Below are 18768 nucleotides of genomic sequence, written 5' to 3'. Positions count from 1 at the left end.
CAGGTGTAAGTAGTGAGTAGTAAGAGTGCATCCATTTCTTGTCTCAGCTGCTGCCTCTCCTTGCCCCACGCTTTCTGCTTCAGCCTCACAGAACGGCTCCAGCTCCCGGCATACACCACGCTCTCTCCTCACCTCCAGCAGCCAAGATCTTTGCTCCTGTTACTGTCTCTGTCTTCACCACCACCACCTTTCCTCCACCGGAAACCTTGCCTGCAATCTTCTTGTTTTCCTAGCCAAGTAGCATGTGCTCCAGAGGCTTTCCTAGGTTCCCCCCAGACTGTGCCAACTGCTCAGCTTCTGGGTCCCCCAATCATAGCATGTTCCCAAGCAGCTTTACCTGGATCTTTCCCTCCAGACTTCAACTTTTCAGGGCAGAGGCCACCTTAACTCATCTTTGTACTTTCACTGACTGGTATACAGTAGATGCATAGTAAGCGACGGCCTTCAGTTGAAAAAGATAAGGAGCCATTTGACTTACCTTTGGTTTTTTGGGCAGGGGTTAGGATTACATGGATCCTTTGAGATGCATGATCCAAACTCAAACTGATGGTCTTGGAGGCCCACACAGCGAGCAATGCAGGCGCTGGGGTAGGTGCGTCCATTCTGCCCACACACGGGGACAAACTGATCTGCACAGTTACAGGGCAGCCCTGAGAGAGGAGACAGCCTCAACAGTGTGCATGTGTACCTTCCCCTTCCCCCACACATTTCCTAACTAAGGCAAACCACTACAAGTACGTGCAGGTCTCATGTTAGAATAATTTTAAACTAAGTCAGAAAAAGACAACCTTCAAATCTCTGACAGTGTTTTTAAAAGTGGCAAGGTTCTGAAAAGCCATCTGTCTGCATAATGGCTTCCTTTGTACCATTTATTGCCAGTTAATTGAGGGCCTCCAGATCTTGACCCCAGTGGTAGAGATCCCTATAAACAAAGCTATACGTCGGAAAAGTAAAGAATGTTTCTCCCAATCAGGTATATAAAATCTAGAATTTAGATGTTCACCTCTGACTTGGGAAATTTCTAGAATGTTAAAGGGTAACAGCAAAAACAAGACAAAAAATGAAGGTTGTAAACACCTCACTTAGGTTCCTTCCACCTCCACGGGGGGGGGGGGGAGAACAAGAAGGTAGTAACTTGGAAAATTTTTGTGATTTGAGACTTAAGAATTTTTACAAAAGTCTATCTGTGAGTCATGTGGGCTGGGACACTATCTGAGTCCCCCCAAATGTGGTACACTTTGTGGCTGGTAAAAATCTCCTTAGAGTCTGCTGGCTAAATAGTCACTGGCGTAATTTATCCCGGGACATGAGGGGCTACACACTATAGGGAAAAAGGATCCTGCTAGTTGTAAAGATCATCTTCCCAAAACACTTAGATGTAAGTACGTAGATAAAGAAGTCTTCCGTGTAACTCTTTAGTTAACTTTTCATCTCTACATGGTTTAATGATTTCTCTAAGCAGAGTGAATTGTGCTCATCAGAGTAGAGCAGACAAGGCATAAAAATAAAGCACAACAACAACAAAACAATAAAGCAACAGAGGCTGCTCATTAAGGTGGACAGAGGCCGGGGTGGGTGGAGCTAGTCCTGCCTCCACTTCCCGATCAGCCTGCCATTCACTTCTTATTTCTGATCTGCTTTTTATTTCCAGTGGGCTGGAGATACAAGGTTGGTAAATCCCTATTCTGTTCTCCTACCTGACTCCACGGAAGGGGAATCAAGTTGCTGCAGCAGCAGCAAGAACTGGGATAAGGGCAGCTACCTGGTTCCTCTTTGCCCAGAACCAAAGGTATTTCAGGTCTGAGAAAAAGCAGATACCAATAAATACCAGCAACTGTACTGTTGCTCTTAACAACTGTAGCCTCGTCACAAGACAAGAGCATTCCATCTCATTAGCTTTTCACCTGCTGTAGCTGGTGTGAGCACACCAGTAGCATAAAGCATAGGAGAGTCAGGAAAGTAGTATTCTTGACTGATTGTTCATAAACATTCTTAAGTTTCACATTACAGTAACTTCCCAGGTTAGCTTCCTGCTTTTCCTCTCCTTATTAAGGAGATGTAAGTGGAAGGAATCTATGTAAGAAGCTTACAAACTTTGTCTTTGTCTTGCCTTTCTTATTACCCTTTAACATTCCAGAAATCTCCCAAGCCAGACTTCTTGCACCTAAATTCTAGAATTTATACACTAAATTGGAAGAAACATTCTTTACTTTTTCTAGTTATAGCTTTGTTTATACAGGTGTCTACCTATAAGAACCAGTAAGCTAGTAAGGTAGGTCAAGGAAGAAGGTGGTAAGAAAAACATTAGAACAGAAGCAAACTTAGAGAATACATGGATACTTTAGACCATAATGGTAGGGCAGGTAAATGGGTATTTTAGCAGGGAGAAAAATTCTATTTAACTAAAAGCATCCCAATCACTGGCCTATTCTTACTGACTCATGGAATTCCAGAAGAAATCATTTCATGCCTTCAATTCATAGAGGAGGAAACAGATCCAGAGAGGAAAGTACCTTGCTCTCAGCTCATGTATTTGTTTCGTTTTACTATGTATGTTTACAGTTAAGGCAAGACCAGAGAGGCTGCTTTGAAGGAAAAATGGGTACAAAGGGATGATGGCCCACTGAAGACAGCTTCTGGGTGACCATGGTTACCTGTGAAGGTACGACGGTCATCTTCTGAACTGTGCTCACTGAGGCACAGCCGAGTAGAACACACCAAATTGCCAGCAAAACAAGAACAGATATTGCAGTCGATATTAAAGGATGTCCCATGACCTGAGAAAAAGAGAATTAAAATGTTGATCTATTATCATGCATTTACAAATAGATCATAAATTAAAATTTTAATAGTTTAAGAAGTTTTGAAATAGAAATTCTTGAAAGATGACTTCTGAATATACAAAGAGTTAAATTTATAATATTTATATTTTCATATTTACTTCCCAGCATATCCCTCCAAGCCCCTGATGTGCTGGTCTCACTAGACTGCTCCTTATTCTCTGAGAATGTTTCTGGCTGCCCCGTTTGCCTCAAATGTTCCTCTCCTCCTTCTGAACTTCCCTCACTTTTCTGGGACCAGCCCTGATGACATCTTTGGATCGAAGACTCTCCTGATGCGCTGGCAGGAATGACTAGCTCCCTGAAGTACATACATTTGGTCTGCTCCTTTTGTGGTTCAAATTGTCTCCCATCTTATCATGCAAAGCATAACCTCAATCCCTCATTCCAGTTTCAGCTCCACAGGCACTAATATGTTCTTTTGTATAGAATAGGCATTTATTCAGTGAAAGTTTTTGGAAGGAATGAATTTGTTTATCTTCAGATGTTTTCTATGATACAAGGTACCCACCTTACGTTTTAGCTAAGGAAGACATGGACTAAGCGATGAATACTCGACTTGCTAGTCTAGGCAGAAATTTACAAGCTCTTTCTAGGCAAGAGCACTCTTCTTAAAATTAGATCTCACACAGAAGAATAAAATAAGAGGCATATTAAAATTGAACTACTCTGGTTGATGGGTAGGGGGATGGACATGGAGGTAAGGGTAACAGACTGAGCAGGTGTGGGGGAACACATTTGCAAAAGTGGCATTTTTCCACAAATTTCGAGGCCCTATATTGATATGAACAGTTAGTAGGCTATAAGCAAAAGATGGCAAAGGAATCAGTGAAAAAAACAAGACCCTTAGACTTTTGGAGAAGGTGATCAAGGGGTGTTACCTTTAATGTGCTCTTGCCTAACCTCTAATCAACAGTGTAGTTCCCATCCCCAGTGTGCTTTCCACGACATCAGACTCTGAGTTCTACTTCTGGTAAAGGGGCATAGGGAGAGGGACACTGTTGAAGAAGGGGTGGGGAGGAGCAGACCTGTGTCCTTGCTTGTGGAGGGCAAGGGCTTTGGAGTCAAAGAGACCAGGACTGAATTATGCTTTGGTCACTTACCAGCTGGGTGACCTCTCTGTGCATCAGCTTCCCTACAATAGTACATGTGCCAGAGAGCAACCAGGAGGGTTTAATGAGATAACACAGGCCAGGACTTAGCATAGCGCTTGACACACAGTTAAGAGTTCAGTGTTAGTTGCTATTAGCTATTCGTCCCTTCTTGATGAGGCTTCTAAAAGGGTTCCTTAGAAGTCCTTGTGTTCTATACAGCATAGTTTGAAAAATACTGCCCTGGAGTATCTGCTTTGTAGACTTTACTCTCTGGTGAGAATCCATCCAATGTTCTCCCTACAAATTAAGATAACTCATCTCACGTTAAAAACAAAAACCAAATAAATACAGGTCCTGACTCACTTTTTCTTTTTCCTCCAACAATACAAGACTTCTGAAGGTCTACACAGTGCATCTCTATGCAGTTCTCTAAGAGTCCACTTTGTCCACATGAGCAAATTTTATAACAGCCAACTTCCCCAGCAGATGATGGCACCTGGATTAGTGTCCCTTGACGGACAATGAAATCAGAGGCTTCCCCTAATTTGCAACCTGTATAAACAAAAGTTAGCTGAGAGAGATGGTACTGTTCTCTGATACTGTTTTACGATGTGAGATACACTTCACAAAAGTCTTACAGGCACTGTGTGGCTTCAGAAGATTAGCAACGGAATTTTCACTAAACTAAGGAACTCTTTTGGTTCACTGGTCAAAAACATATTTTCTCAAATAAAAATTCCATGTTCTGTGAGATGGTGGTGATTAAAGGACCTATACCCTCAAGTTGGCTATAGTTCTGTGCAAAAGTGCTGTTTAAGATATGTAGTTTTTTTTATTTCTTTCAGCATATCAAATATATTTTCAAATCACAAATATTTTTTAAGTGGAGTATGGAAACTGACAGTTAATTATGATGCTATACCTGTTATGTTACAGTATTACACAAATATAAACAATCCTTTAAAACAACATGCTTATTTAATTTAATCTTTTGTTCCTTTTTACTTCATACATGTTTAAAAATGTTGATTCTAACAAGATAAAGGAACATTTTCAATTGGGAAATAGATAAAAGGAAGCAAAATGTTGCCACAACTATATTCTAAAGAGGCCCACAGAGATAAATAGACTATCAAAATTCTACAGGATAAAAAATTTTCAGCCTTAAAATCATGTGCATTTCGACACAACATTAAATTTATGAAGATAACTACACATCTGATTGAGAATGCTATTCCTCCATACATCAAAGGAAAGAAAAGAAAAACATGAACAATGAGCAGTACATTTTCTCAAATGTTACAACATAGGAGACAAAGTATAAAAAGCTGGCCCAAGGTTCTTTTTCCTTTTGTTGTCAAGAACCCTATATCTCATTATGAGAGTCTGGTTTTGGATTGATATTAGCTAACAATATAAATGACTACTGAAAATTACACTTGTCTATTTCCTGCTTATATAAATAATACATGTTTACTGGAAAAACCTCAAACATTACAGAAAAACGTACTTTAGAAAATAAAGCCCCTGTTATCTCATTCCAAAGATAACTCCTATAAAGAAAGAGCAGTGGCACATGGCACATATCCACACCCACCCTACACCCCACCTGTCTACCTCTTACCTTGAACACAAGAGTATGGAAGGCAGGGATCACCAGACGGACACCCTTTCCGGTTTACCTCACAGAGCTCATTAGCGGGGCAAGGATTTGGGTTACAGGGATGAGTCACCTCTTCTACAATGCTACCTAAAATACTTGGCCCTGAAAAGCCAAAAGCAAGTTAGTTTAAGCAACCCAAAAGAGTAACAGGTCTGTAAACTGTCTGAATTAATGACATCTGGAAAAAATGGACAGCTCATGAGTGTAAAGCAAGGCTTGATTCTAGTAAGCTATTAAAATACTCAGATTCCCTGATCATCCATGCATTTAGCATTAAACATACATTCATTCATTTGTTTACTTATTGGGTGCTACAATATGCCTGGCAAGGTTCTAGTTACTGAAGATACAATAGTGAATAAAACAGACAAATCTCTTACATAGAATTTACATTCTCATCAGGAAATAGACAATAAATAGACACTGTGTCTGTGTGCATATAAATAAAAGTCAGATAATGATAAATAATAAGTAGCATAATGAGATAGAAAGTAAACAGGTATATTTGAATAAGGTGGTCAAATAGGTGCTTATGCCTAAGAGTGATAATTCAGCACATTTCACCATAAATGATAGTAATTTATTATGGTAAGATGGACCCTATACCATAATTATATTTATCAACTTGTTAAATAATGACCAAGAAAAAGTTTCATTTTATATAAAGTACAGTCATCCCTCAGTATCTGTGGGGGATTGGTTCCAGGACCCCCCTGGATACCAAAATCAGAGGATGCTCAAGTTCTTTACACAAAATGGCACAGTGTTTGCATATAACCTACCCACACTCCCCTGTATACTTTAAATCATCTTTAGATTACTTATAATACCTAATACAATGTAAACACTATGTAAATAGTTGCCAGGTATACAACAAATTCAAGTTTTGCTTTTTGGAACTTTCTGGAATTCTTTTTCCCAAATACTTTCAACCTGTAAATGCAGAACCTGTGGATATGGAGGGTTGACTATATATGTGATATTTAAAGAGAGTACTGAAATTTAAACAAAGGCATTTCTTTAAGTGTACTCCTATTGAAATAGTTTCCTTCTACACACATATTTGACTGCTCTAATAGAGTCTAGGAGTGTGAATACATTTTGCCTACCTGATTTTAGGCCAGATTCAGACTCTAAGGCTAGGAGAGGTAGAGGGCTCTTGGTAGTTTATCTCATCTGCCCCAATCATTAAAAATAGGGAAGCTGAGTCTCAAAGAAGTGATCTGCTTAAAGTCACAGAGGCCCGTGATTCTAGTCTAATGCTTGCTCTCTTTTGCTGTACTAGTCACAAAAGCTAAGGGACATTGTTTGTTGGTCTTGGGAAAATATAGCAGATATTACTAGCTACAAGTCTAGCACCCACTCTTTTCCTCGTGCTTACTACCAGAACCCCAATTTTACTTAGGATGGCAATGGGCCCACAGATAAAAAAATCTTTCCCAGTTTCCCTTACAATTAGGGGTGGTTTTCCCTTACACTAGGATATGGCGGCTAGAATTATAGCAGTCCTCTTGTGATAAAGTATATGACGTAACCTTGATGATGAAGGCCAGGCAATACGGATGGTGGAGAAAGAAAAAGGAGTGTGGATCCCTGATGATTGAGCCACTGTAACAGCCCTGGACTATTTATTTCCGGGCTTCTATTTAACACAGGAAAATAAAGCTAATAGCTGAATTCACAGCCCTTCCAGCCAGCTCATGGCACTAGTGTCCCCTGGTGGTCGCCTAAACACTTCCCTTAACATAACTATAAAGAGTGTTATGAGTCCTACTTGTTAATCCCTGGTTTCTACCAGTCACCTCCTACCACAAAGCTTAGCTCCAGAATCCCTCAAAAAGATAACAACTTGTTTTTCCTGATCTTGGCAGAAGTATTTGGCACAGAGAAAAGTCCCATTTTCATGTACTAACCCAGACCATCATTCCTTACTCCTTACTTGGTGGGAAAATCCAAAGCCAGGACCTGGCTCAGGTTCACTGATATTCTAATGACAAAAATCTGAAGACTCCCAAGGGGAAATTCCCCTTCTTGGTCGAATCAAGGCATGGAGACAGCAATGATAGCAATGATACAGAGCTGGTTATCTGAGTAGCCGGTCCCTGATTCACTACTTAGAATTCCTAATTGACAACAGTTCACTACCTCCTCAGACTGATATAATTGCTTCTGTGTACATAGTTTAAGATGAAATGCTCTCCTGGACCAGAAAGGCCACACAAGAAAGATAAGAGCCTGCAATTGAGATAGTATCATTAAACCACATGTTCTCAACAGAAAAATGCTCATCCAGAGCAAACATCAAGGGCAGAGACAGAAGGAAGAAGCCTTTGAAATTATTAAAAAAAAAACCCAAAAAACAAAAAACAAATCCCCACAAATACAGCAAAGTACTTACTGAGGTATGTATCCAAAGGTATACAATTCTCCAGGTCATCTGTAGGTGACAGAAGCTCGCAAATACTTTCAGCTGTGTGGTCTTCAGGGAATTTGTTCTGGTCCCCACATTTCTTGAGAATCTCCACACAATCTGATCTTGAAAAGGAAAATACACACAAATTTAGTATTCAGGGAACATTTTCATGTTGTCTAGACAATATCAATTCTGTTTCTGAAGCTTTCCAGATAGTGAGTTTTCATGACTCAATGTTTCACACTTTGTTTGGTGTAAGTAAGACAAAAGAACAGGAGTGAGAGCAGAACTGAGGTTGAGAATAAGTAAGGTATTGCACTATCAAAGCATCTCTAAGTTTCTCTGACCTGAGATCAAAGGCCATGCGCAAATTCTGCACTCATACTTACTGCTACTACCATCAACGTGGCTTTTCACTGGCTTTGAAAGGAAATTAACCTAGGCTAGTCTGATTTCCTCTTTGCAAAATCATACATCTTTTCTCTCAGGACTTTATGCATGCTTGCTCCTTCCTACTTCCCTCCCTCCCATCCTTCCTCTTTCTTTTAAAATATCTGTTTAAGAAGGCAGGGAAGGTATAGCTTTGTGGTAGAGTGTGTGCTTAGCATGCATAAAGTACCTTCATTAAAAATAAATAAATAAATAAATCTAATTACAACCCCCCCCAAAATAAAATGAAATATTTGTTTAGTTATCAACATTAAGATGTTTAGGCTATAACAACTGGAAAATCCACTTCTTGAAAATTTTCTGTCTTCAATAGGAATTTGACCCTTATAAAATTTTCTGTGCTAAGAGTCTATAAATTTCCCATTTGTTGCCTGTTTCTTGTCACCCAACAGTTACCCCTCATCTCTCCCCTACTCAGGTTACCCCCAAGTAACGCAGAGAATAGATCTGGACCCTGTTCAAGGTTGAAACCATCTGCAATCATCAAGCGTCCAGCAGCACTGAGCCACACACTAGCAACTTAGGGGCTGGATATTAACTTGGTTTTGGAAAATCTTTTTGGAAAAAAAGACACTTGAAGAGCAGTTGACATAGATTACCATGCAGTTAATGCTTTTGGTTCCATACCATAGCACCATAGCAGCTTTGATTTTACTTTATCCTAGATCTTAAGCAAACTATCCACAAAATGTTTACTAGGAATACGCCTTAATGACTATATTCACTAAGTCCACTCATCAAACATCTTTGAGAATAGGTATTGTGTGTTAGGATTTTGCTGATCCCTGAAGAGGAGAAAAAGAGGAAAGAGGAGACAAGAAAAAACACGCACAAAGAAGAATAAACTCCTCGAGGAGAACAAAGTATTACAGAATATAAGTACACATATTAAAATGTACAAAATAGAACTGTGCACTGAAGATACTCAATGCTTCTTGAATTAAGTTCCATAAGAGAAGTATAAATTAAGGTCTGCAGAAATTTGTAATAAGGATAAAGTACTATCAGTTGGAGAAATCTGGGAAGATCCCATAGGAATGACTGGTGTTTGAGAGGAGCTCAGAAGGACAGGCAGTGAGCAAGTGGAGAAGGGGGAAGAGTACTTTAAGCAGAGGAGGAAAAGTGGGAAAGTATTTGACAAGTGGGGGAGATGGGCAAAGGGAAGTGGTGGAGAGAAAACTCTAGAGATAGGCTGTGGGTAGAGATCATGGAGGGTCTGAACCAAAACTGGAGGGTCATTATGATGAAAGAAACTTACTTGCAAATGATACTTCCCCGGGATTTACTGTGACAAGGTTTAATCTGCAGTGAACAAGCTATCGCTTTCCACATTTCTGGCTGGCACTTTTTAATGTCAAGAACAGGTATGTTGATAAATGGCATCTTTATGCTTCCTTTCTCCCACAGCTTCATGTCATTCATGGCTCCTTGATCTGACTGAGCATTGCAACTCCTGAAAAGTTCTGTTGGCCTGAAGAGAAAAAAGGCCAGAAGGAATCAAGAGGCAATTACTTAAAAAAAAAAAAAAAAAAAAGGCAATTACTTTCTAGAGAGAAGCAATGTGTGAGATCCCGATATGCTAAGGCATCAGGAAAATCTGATTTTTTTTTTAAAGTATGAACAACCCATCAAAGACTGTCAGCTTTGAATGTAGGAGGATTCAATGTAGACACTGGCATTAAGATCTGATTGAAATTTTTCTTTTTAATATGGATTTTTGTGAGACAGTTAAAACCTTTAAAAACGCTGTGGACAGGACGATTATCTCTACCCATTACCATTTCTTTCATTTCACAAAAGAATTAAATCCAAGTTTTAAAAATTGGGGTATAATTTACAAAAATAGAATGTACAGATTTTGTGGTTAGTTTGACAAATGTGTGCATTCACATAGGCACATCCAAATCAATTAGAGCATTTGCATCATGTCAGAAAGTTCCCTCATATCCCTGTCCGGTCCATGCCTTCCCTGCTGACCGTACCCCAGAGGCCACCACCATTCATACTCAGACCGTCATAGGTTAATTCTGCCTCTTCTAGAACTTCATATAAATGGAATCATACTGTATGTACTCTTTGAGTCTGGTATCTTCGGCTAATCTCTTCTTGAGATTTCCTCATGTTGTTGTGCATATAAATTGTTTGCTCTTTATTGTTGACTAGTATTACATTAATAAATGTACCACAGTTTATCCCAGAAGTTCTCAAACTTTTTGATCTCAGGACCCAGTTACACTCTTGAAATTACTGGGTTCTCAAAAAGCTTTTGTTTATGTGGGTTATATCCACTAATACTCATCACACTACAGATCAAAACTGAGGTTTTAAAAAATCTATTAATTCATTTAAAATGATAATAAACCCATTATTACATGTTAATATAAACAATATTTTAATGAAAAATGTATTTTCCAAAACAAAAGAAAAATCAGTGAGAAGGGTAGGTCGGGTTTACAGTTTTGAAATCTCTTTAATGTCTGGCTTAATAGAAGACAGCTGCATTTTCACATCTGCTCCTGCTCAGTCTGTTGCTATATCACACCTTAAGGCAACTGGAAAACTTCACTATTCCTTTTTGTGGAATATGAGTGAAAAAGGCAAATAATATCCTAGTATTATCATAAAAATAGTTTTGATCTCATGGGGTTTGGGGGGTCCACAGACCACAGTTTAAGAAATGCTAGTTTATTCATTCACCTGTTGATAGATATTAAAGTTGTTTCTAGTTTTTCTAGTTTTCATGTCTCTTTTCATGGCTATGAATGGCATTGCTGGGTCAAAACTTTCGAAGAAACTGCCAAACTGTTCTCCAAAGTGGTTATACCATTTTACACTCACCAGCAAAGTATGAAAGTTCCGGTTATTTTTCATGCTTGTCAGTCTTGTTAGCTGTAATCCTTCTGTTAGTGTGTTGTGGTAGCTGATTGGTTTAATTTGCATTTTGCTGATGACTAATCATGTTGGACTTTTTCATGCACTCACTGACCATTTGCAGATCTTCTTTTGTGAAGTATCTTTCCAGCCTTTTGATTTTTTTTTTTTAAAGTTGTCTTTTTACTACTGAGTTGTAAGAATTCTTTATATATTCTGGACATAAAGTCCTTCATCAGATAAACGTATTACAAATATTTTCTGCCAGTTTGTGGTTTGCGTTTTCATTTTCTTAATGGTGTCTTTTGATGAACAATTCTCTTTTAATTTAAAAAATTTATTTATTTGAAATCATCTTACTGGGGCATAATTTACATACAATATAAGATGTAGATCTTAAGAGTTCCGTTCAATACATTTTGAAAATTGTATTCACCTATGTAATCAAAACCCCCCAAAAGATATAGAACATTTCCATCATTCTATGAAATCCCCTTATACAGTTAATTCCCCCTTCCACCAGAGGCAATGACGTTCTGATCTTAACCCTGAATGATTACTTTTGTCTATTCCTGAACCCATATATGTGGAGTTATAAAGAATGTATTTTTGTGTTAGGCTTTCTTCATTCAACATTAAGATTCACCCACGTTTTGGGGTTTATCAGTAGGTGGGCTTTTTTTTTTCTTGCTGGGTACTAGTCTATTGTTTGGGTATACCACAATGTTTTTTCATTCCCTTCTGGATGGGTGTCTTATTTATTTTCCCCCCGTTTTGGGGTTCTTGTGAATAAGGCTGCTGTATAAATCTTTTGGGGGACATATATTTTCATGTCTCTTGGGTAAATGCTTCAGAATGGAATTGCTGGGTCTTAGAGCTAACTTTTTAAGAAACTGCAAGAAAACGCTACAAAGGGCTTAAACCATCTTATACTCCCAGCAGCAAGTATGAGAGTTCCACTTGCTTCACATGCTTGTCAGTCTTTAAATTTTAGCTATTTGGTGTGAGGAGGCATTTCATTGGGGTTTTAATTTGCATTTTGCATGACGAATGGTAATGAACTTTTTCATAAACTAAAGTGGATATTATGATGTCTTCTTTGCTGAAGGGTCCTTGAAAGTTTTTTGCCCTCTTTTTAATTCGGTTGTTTGACTTTTTATTATGAGGTTGTAAGAGTTATTTATATATTCTGGATACAAGTCCTTTTTCAAATACTTGTGTGTGCACGTGTGATATATTGAATATTTTTCCTCAGACTGTGGCTTATCTTTTCAAATCTTAAACAGTGTCTTTTGGTGAACAAAAATGTTTGCTACTGAATTCTACTTCATAATTTTTTCTTTTATGCATTTTGTGTCCTGCCTAAACCTCTGCCTATACCAAGGTTGTCAAGATAGTCTCTTTTGTTTCTTTCTAGAAGCTTTTATTTTTAGCTTTTATGTTGAGTTCTAAGACCCATTTTGAATTAACTTTTGTGTATGGTGTGAGACAGAAGTTGAGGTTCTTTTTTTTTTTTCATACAGATATTCAATTGTCAGCATCATTTGTTAAAAAAAGACCTTTCTTTTTGTATTGAATTGCTTTGTGGCCTTTGTTAAAAATCAATTTATGAGTGTGGGTCTATTCTTGCCTCTCTATTTTGTCATTGATCTATTTCTTTAAGCTTACACCAGTATTACATTGTTTTTATTTTCTGTTGCTTTATAATAACTCTTGAAATCAGGTGCTGTTAAGTTCTCCAAAATTATTCTTTTTTTAAAAAAATTGTTTTAGCTATTCCAGGTCCTTAGTATTTTCATATAAATTTTAAAATTAGCCTGGAACTTTACATTTTAAATGGAAGCCTGTTGGGATTTTGACTGAGATTGCACTGAATCTAGAGATCAGTTTCAGGAGAATTAACATCTTAACAATATTGAGTCTTCAAATCCATGAACATGGTACTTCTCTACATTTATATGCTGTCTTTAATTTCTCTCTGCAAAGTTTTCCAGTTTTTAGTGTAGAGTTCTTATCTATTTTTTGTTAGATTTATCTAAGCATTTCATGTTTTGATGCAATCATGTAACATTTTTTAATAAATTTCATTTTCTAATTGTTGCAACTATACAGGAATACCACTGGCTTTTGTATGTTAACCTTGTAACCTGTGACTGTTAAATTCAAGGATTTAAGGGGAGTTTGTATGAAGATTCTGGGGCATCTCCTTTTGTGGGTCCCTCCTTTCTGGGATTTTCCACTGCCACATCCAGGCACTCTGGCTGCCCCAAACTCTGATCTCTTAATTCCTCAGCCTAGGACTGCTGCTTTTTGCTTGAATTATTCATGTCATGTCAGGGGACTGAGAGTGCCCATGAAGGAAAGACTGGGTAAATGTGGCCCTTACTCCATGTGCTTTCTTTCATGAGATGTAGCTCCTCTTTCTTTTGGCCACTCTCAAATGCCTTCAGAATAATCATGTTTTTATATTTCATGTAGCATTCATAATTAATATTGACAGGACTATTGGTTTGATGCAAACTGCTTCACCATTACCAGAAGCCAGAACTTTGTGTCCAAATTTAACTTCAAACATTTCATAGATTTCAAATTTGCTCAACCTCTAAGCCAGGTCCTTATTGGCTAACACTCTATCACCAGTTGTAAGGATATATCAATTTTCTTACTCAAAATAATAATCTGAATACTTTTAAGACGATGGGATGTGTGATAGTTTGAGGTGAACATGCTCTGAACTTTCTTCTGGTCCAACTGAACGATTCTTTTCCTTTTTGCCCTCTTAATCTCTGGGCTGCAGCTTACAAAACCAGCTGGTCCCTCTTTCTTTAGAAACTCTCCCTCTCTGGTTTCTCTGATATGGCATTCTATGCTTCTAGACACTCTTTTTCTATTTTCTTCACTGCTTCTTCAGCTATTAATTCAGTTCTTAGTCCTTATTTTTCTTATCATAATTGATATGTCAGGAAAACCTATTCAAATTGCTTCTGTAAAGAAAGTTTTTGTGTGAAATAGTGGATTCACTGAGTGGGAAACTCAACCAATCTGAAGGTCATTCAATGCAAACTGTCCACAAGAGGGCATTTGGATGAGCAAATTGTTCACAGTGCTTTATTCTGCAATGAATTATTTCCACCGGTGGTGCAGCAGAAAGGAGGTGGTGGGGAGAAAGGAAGACTGAAGGCAGAGGAGATTCTTTGAACCCTAGAAGCTTGAAGTATCTCTAGATTAGAAGGGACTTTGTTATAGTGCTTCCTCTCCCAGCGGTGATTTACCAGATGGAATAAAGTATTTAAAGATGAAAACATAGAGAAATACTATTTCCATTTAACTTAGCAGGAACAAAATTAGAGTAAAAGAATCTTTTCACTTATTTAAAAACATTGTAAATAATGATGAAATACTTTCATTCCATGTACAGTAATTTGCTCCTACCTGTTGTTAAAATTAGTACAGTAAGTAAGGTTTCTACAGCCCAACTGGCAAGGTTCCCGAACATCTGCCAAACAGGTCAACATGGACACTTCCACTGGATTATATTCACAAAAGCGATCGAACTCTTGCCAGCTCTGTGTATTACCCCAGCTCATGCTATACAGTTTAGTGCACAGTTCCCTGAAACAAAAGCACAAATGCAGAAACATACAGATGAGCCAAATGAATAAATAATTGATTTGCATAAAACTTGAACTCTATGAATTGTGCTTTAGAACATAAACGAGAAAAAAAGTACAAAAAACAAGACTAAGATCTAACTTCTAGAATTTAGAGCAAGAAAAAGTAATCTTTCCTAAGAAAAAGTTAGCTTTCTTTTATCACCCATCCTTTTTGCCACGGTTGCTAGAAAGCTCAGTGCTAAATTTAATGTTTAATTATAGTACTTGTAATCCTTATTCTTGGCACAATTATTCCCCTCTGTATTTCTGATCTCTCTTTTACCTTTACTTAAAGTAAGGTAAAGCATATGGGGTTTTGCCTCCACAAAGATATAGTCTACTATATTTTTGTTCCAATCACAGGAGGCAAAATTGTAACATGGCCCTCAGACTCCTTTTAGGAAGCATTACAGACAGAGTTCACTAGTTTTCTCCCTGAAAAAGTATCCCAGGATAGCCTACATGGAAAGGCTTTATGAATTCCAAAGCTACTACATGCTATTGCATATAGCAACATATACAATATGCTATGTATTATATATATTATTGTAGTATGTATGTATTCTTATTTCAGTACTTGATGATTACAAAACTTTAGTGCATGTATGTAGCTAAAATAATATCAGTATTATTTCCAAAGTGCTTTCACACATTACATTCATTAGTTTAATTTTTAAAATTTATAAATGTAATACAAGTGTAAAAAAGTAACACATAATACAAAATTTTAACACTATCGAAATATGCAAAGTCACAAATAAAAATTCTCCACTCCTATCATATTTTGACTCTCATAATTACCCCTATGAAGAGGGTATCTTTACTTTTATAAGTTTGCTCATTCACTCTACCAACGTTTGAGTCCCTATTTTGTGTAAGGCCCTGTTCAAGGCACTGGATATATAGTGGTGAATGAAAGAGACAAGGTCCCTGCTCTCAATGGAGCTTACACATCATGGGTATGAGGAAGTTGAGATCAATATCCATCCAGCATCCTAACTTTCTGCATGATCTTGGAGACTTTACTATCTGAGTTAGTTTTCTTTATATAAACAAGAATTATACAACTCAACACAGTCATAAGATGACACCAATCATCTTGTAAGGTTTCATGAGGATGAAACAAGATGAAAGTGAAAGCATTAGTAAACCATAAAACCTCACATCAAGGTAAGAGATGCAGTTTTTCTTACTAAAGTTCTTCTGGGACAACACAGCCATTCCAATCTTCAGTGAATATAGGGCATAAACTCTTTTGTGGGCATTTAAAGAATTACTAAGCATCCCTCCCATCAGTACATTTATTAATTCCTATCAGCAACCCAGTTTCCTGAATTATAGGGCCAGCTTCGTTTTTAGCCCTTCTGTTAACTTTCTTTGGATATTTTCCAAATTCTTCGTATCTTTGGTAAAGTTTGATAAACTATTCTAGGGACAACTTTTTGCTAAAGGTCTATCCAATTTAGAAACCACAGGAAAAATGGTTTCACTCTTTGTATGTCATATTCATTTCAGGATATTCTAGTAATATGTGGTAGCTTTTCACCCAAAATATCTCTAATAAAGCAACCTTTTATTTCACCTGTGTTCTACCATTACCTTATCTCCATTTATGCTTGTCTCTAGATTGGGTTTCTTCCATCCTACGTTTGTATTGTTATTTTTTTTATTCCTAAGTGTTATTACCTAAATGAATGCCAGTACACTGCTGTCTAAATTTGGGTATAAGTGCCAACCCAGGTTATTCACTAATATATACAAGAGGTTGATTAAGTTCAAAGTTTCATAATTTAACAAAATGAATATCCCTTAGGTGTCAGGTCAAAACATCTTCTAAATCGTAAACTTACTTAATGATAACCTCGAGGGTAGAATCCATATTGCATCATCTTTAAATATTTATTGCCCTGCCAGTGCTAATCCTCCACACCCCAAAACACACTGCTTTTAGCTCAATGTACAAAATCTCTATATACATGATGCTCAATAAATATTTGCTGGATGAAAGATTGAGAGATTTTATGTCTTCTAAACTTTTTTTTTATTGAGTTATAGTCATTTTACACGTCTTCTGAACTCTTAAGTCTACACAATGCAAGAATATAACACACAATTTACTAGACTTAAAATTAATTAAAGTGCTATTTTCTACTGGTTTTAATAAAGGAAAATGAGGTACTGACCTACATGTTGAAGTGTTTGCTTTAGAACAGCAATGCAATTTAGCGCCATCAAGGCCTGTAGAGGGAGGAGGGTGTAGAGTGACTCCAGGGTGAACAGATTGTGAGCTTTCAAGAAAACACTGCCAAAGCGGATCCTGAGGCAAAGGTTGGGTCTTACAACCCTCGATGAGGCCATCAACAATCTCCATTTCTGTTTTCTTAGACATCAGAATTCTCTTGCAGGCATTTTGGCAAGCATGATCTTCAGCTCTGTCACAGCAATATAAACCTACATTTTCAGAACATAAGTGGCTTAATTAGCTCATTTTATGTCAGGCACTGCTCAGACAGAAGAACCTAGTGGTGTACTGGAACCCGTTACTACTCTGAGTCATCGGTCAATACCTGCAGTACACAGAGCCTACCAAATTCTCTCTCCATTACTTTGCAGTATAGCAAATAGGTGAAAAGCTAAAGGTGGACTAGGTGAGTATTACCAGATTCACCACTGTCCCCAATCATGGGATCTCCAGCACCATTCCTACACAGATTAAAGGTCATCTTCCTCCTAACAAGTTCTAACGTGCAAGGTATTTTATGTTCCTGGAAAAGGGGCTGTAGATCAAACTGGAATTATTTTGTGCTAGAAACGACCATCTAAAAGGGATTATGTACTTGACATGAGAAAGTTAACTAATTTAATAGCAATAACCATAAATACCATATTTTATCACATTCTGGGATATAAAACTTTTATAAATCTGTACAAATTAATTAATCTAAGTTATAATTTAAATAATACAATAGCAAACTCTGACAAGATATCAGTTTGCTTTTGCCTTTTTCTACAAAAAAATCAGAAAGTAAAACAACACTTTCAATCAGACAACAGAGTTCAAAAGGGCTTTTTTGAAGTAGTTTTCTTTTTAAGAAGAAAAGTAGTTGACCTTTTAAGAAGCCTATTCAGGGATATCTGTTTGTAGCTTTCTTTTCCAGATTTCCTGTGTATTGTGCAGACATTTGAGATGGTTGTTCCTCCACCTTTAAAACATCTTTCTGCCTTTTTTTGAGCTGCTATCTTTCAACTTTGCTTCAGTAGTGCCTCTGTATAGCCTGAGTGTCAGTGAAGACAGATCTGCCTTTAAAATGAATAAAGGCTATTTGTGGCTAATGCTTTACCCTCTGATTTCATCACATAACCACAAAATGTCATAAGCCTTAGGGTTCTGCTTCAGATGCCGGCCAAAGAAGGCACAGAGCTCGCTTTTGAGTTTACAAAAACAAGTATTTCAATATCCCAGTGTGAATCAAAACATTGGCATCTGGCTTATAAGTCTTACAAGTCTTTTGCTAGTTTGCTTAATTAGTCAGTTCCTTAACGTTTGGTCATCTCTCAATGAAGAAAATGGATTCTAGGATAAACAAATCTGAGACTCTGAAGACCTCATAAGGTGCAGGTTTGTTAGACCCCAATTTTTGAAAAAGTATCAGGATTTCATTTACATTGATTTTTTAAATTATAAAAGTAATAACTGTTCATTGGTAAAATTCAAACATTACAGATACATATTACGTGGAACAAATAGGTATATAACAAAAATGTATCTTACTATGCATCAAGT

The 18768-nt window shown here is 37.4% G+C and overlaps 1 protein-coding gene across 3 annotated transcripts in view; it reads right to left on the bottom strand.

The window, feature by feature from the left end:
* The window catches only part of RECK (reversion inducing cysteine rich protein with kazal motifs), a 66558-nt gene that overhangs the window by 11665 nt on the left and 36125 nt on the right, over positions 1-18768 (bottom strand). For all 3 annotated transcript variants that reach the window (XM_074361828.1, XM_074361830.1, XM_074361829.1), the window contains 8 exons: positions 17168-17435; positions 14764-14943; positions 9719-9931; positions 7996-8132; positions 5559-5699; positions 4298-4486; positions 2655-2777; positions 479-650 (listed from right to left, as the gene is read on the bottom strand). In XM_074361828.1, coding sequence (XP_074217929.1) covers positions 479-650; positions 2655-2777; positions 4298-4486; positions 5559-5699; positions 7996-8132; positions 9719-9931; positions 14764-14943; positions 17168-17435 — 1423 coding nt within the window. The remainder of the gene's footprint in view (positions 1-478; positions 651-2654; positions 2778-4297; positions 4487-5558; positions 5700-7995; positions 8133-9718; positions 9932-14763; positions 14944-17167; positions 17436-18768) is intronic.

Source organism: Camelus bactrianus, chromosome 4 (assembly GCF_048773025.1).
Source record: "Camelus bactrianus isolate YW-2024 breed Bactrian camel chromosome 4, ASM4877302v1, whole genome shotgun sequence".
NCBI classification, from domain to species: Eukaryota; Metazoa; Chordata; class Mammalia; order Artiodactyla; family Camelidae; genus Camelus; species Camelus bactrianus.
This window is presented reverse-complemented; position numbering and strand designations above follow the sequence as displayed.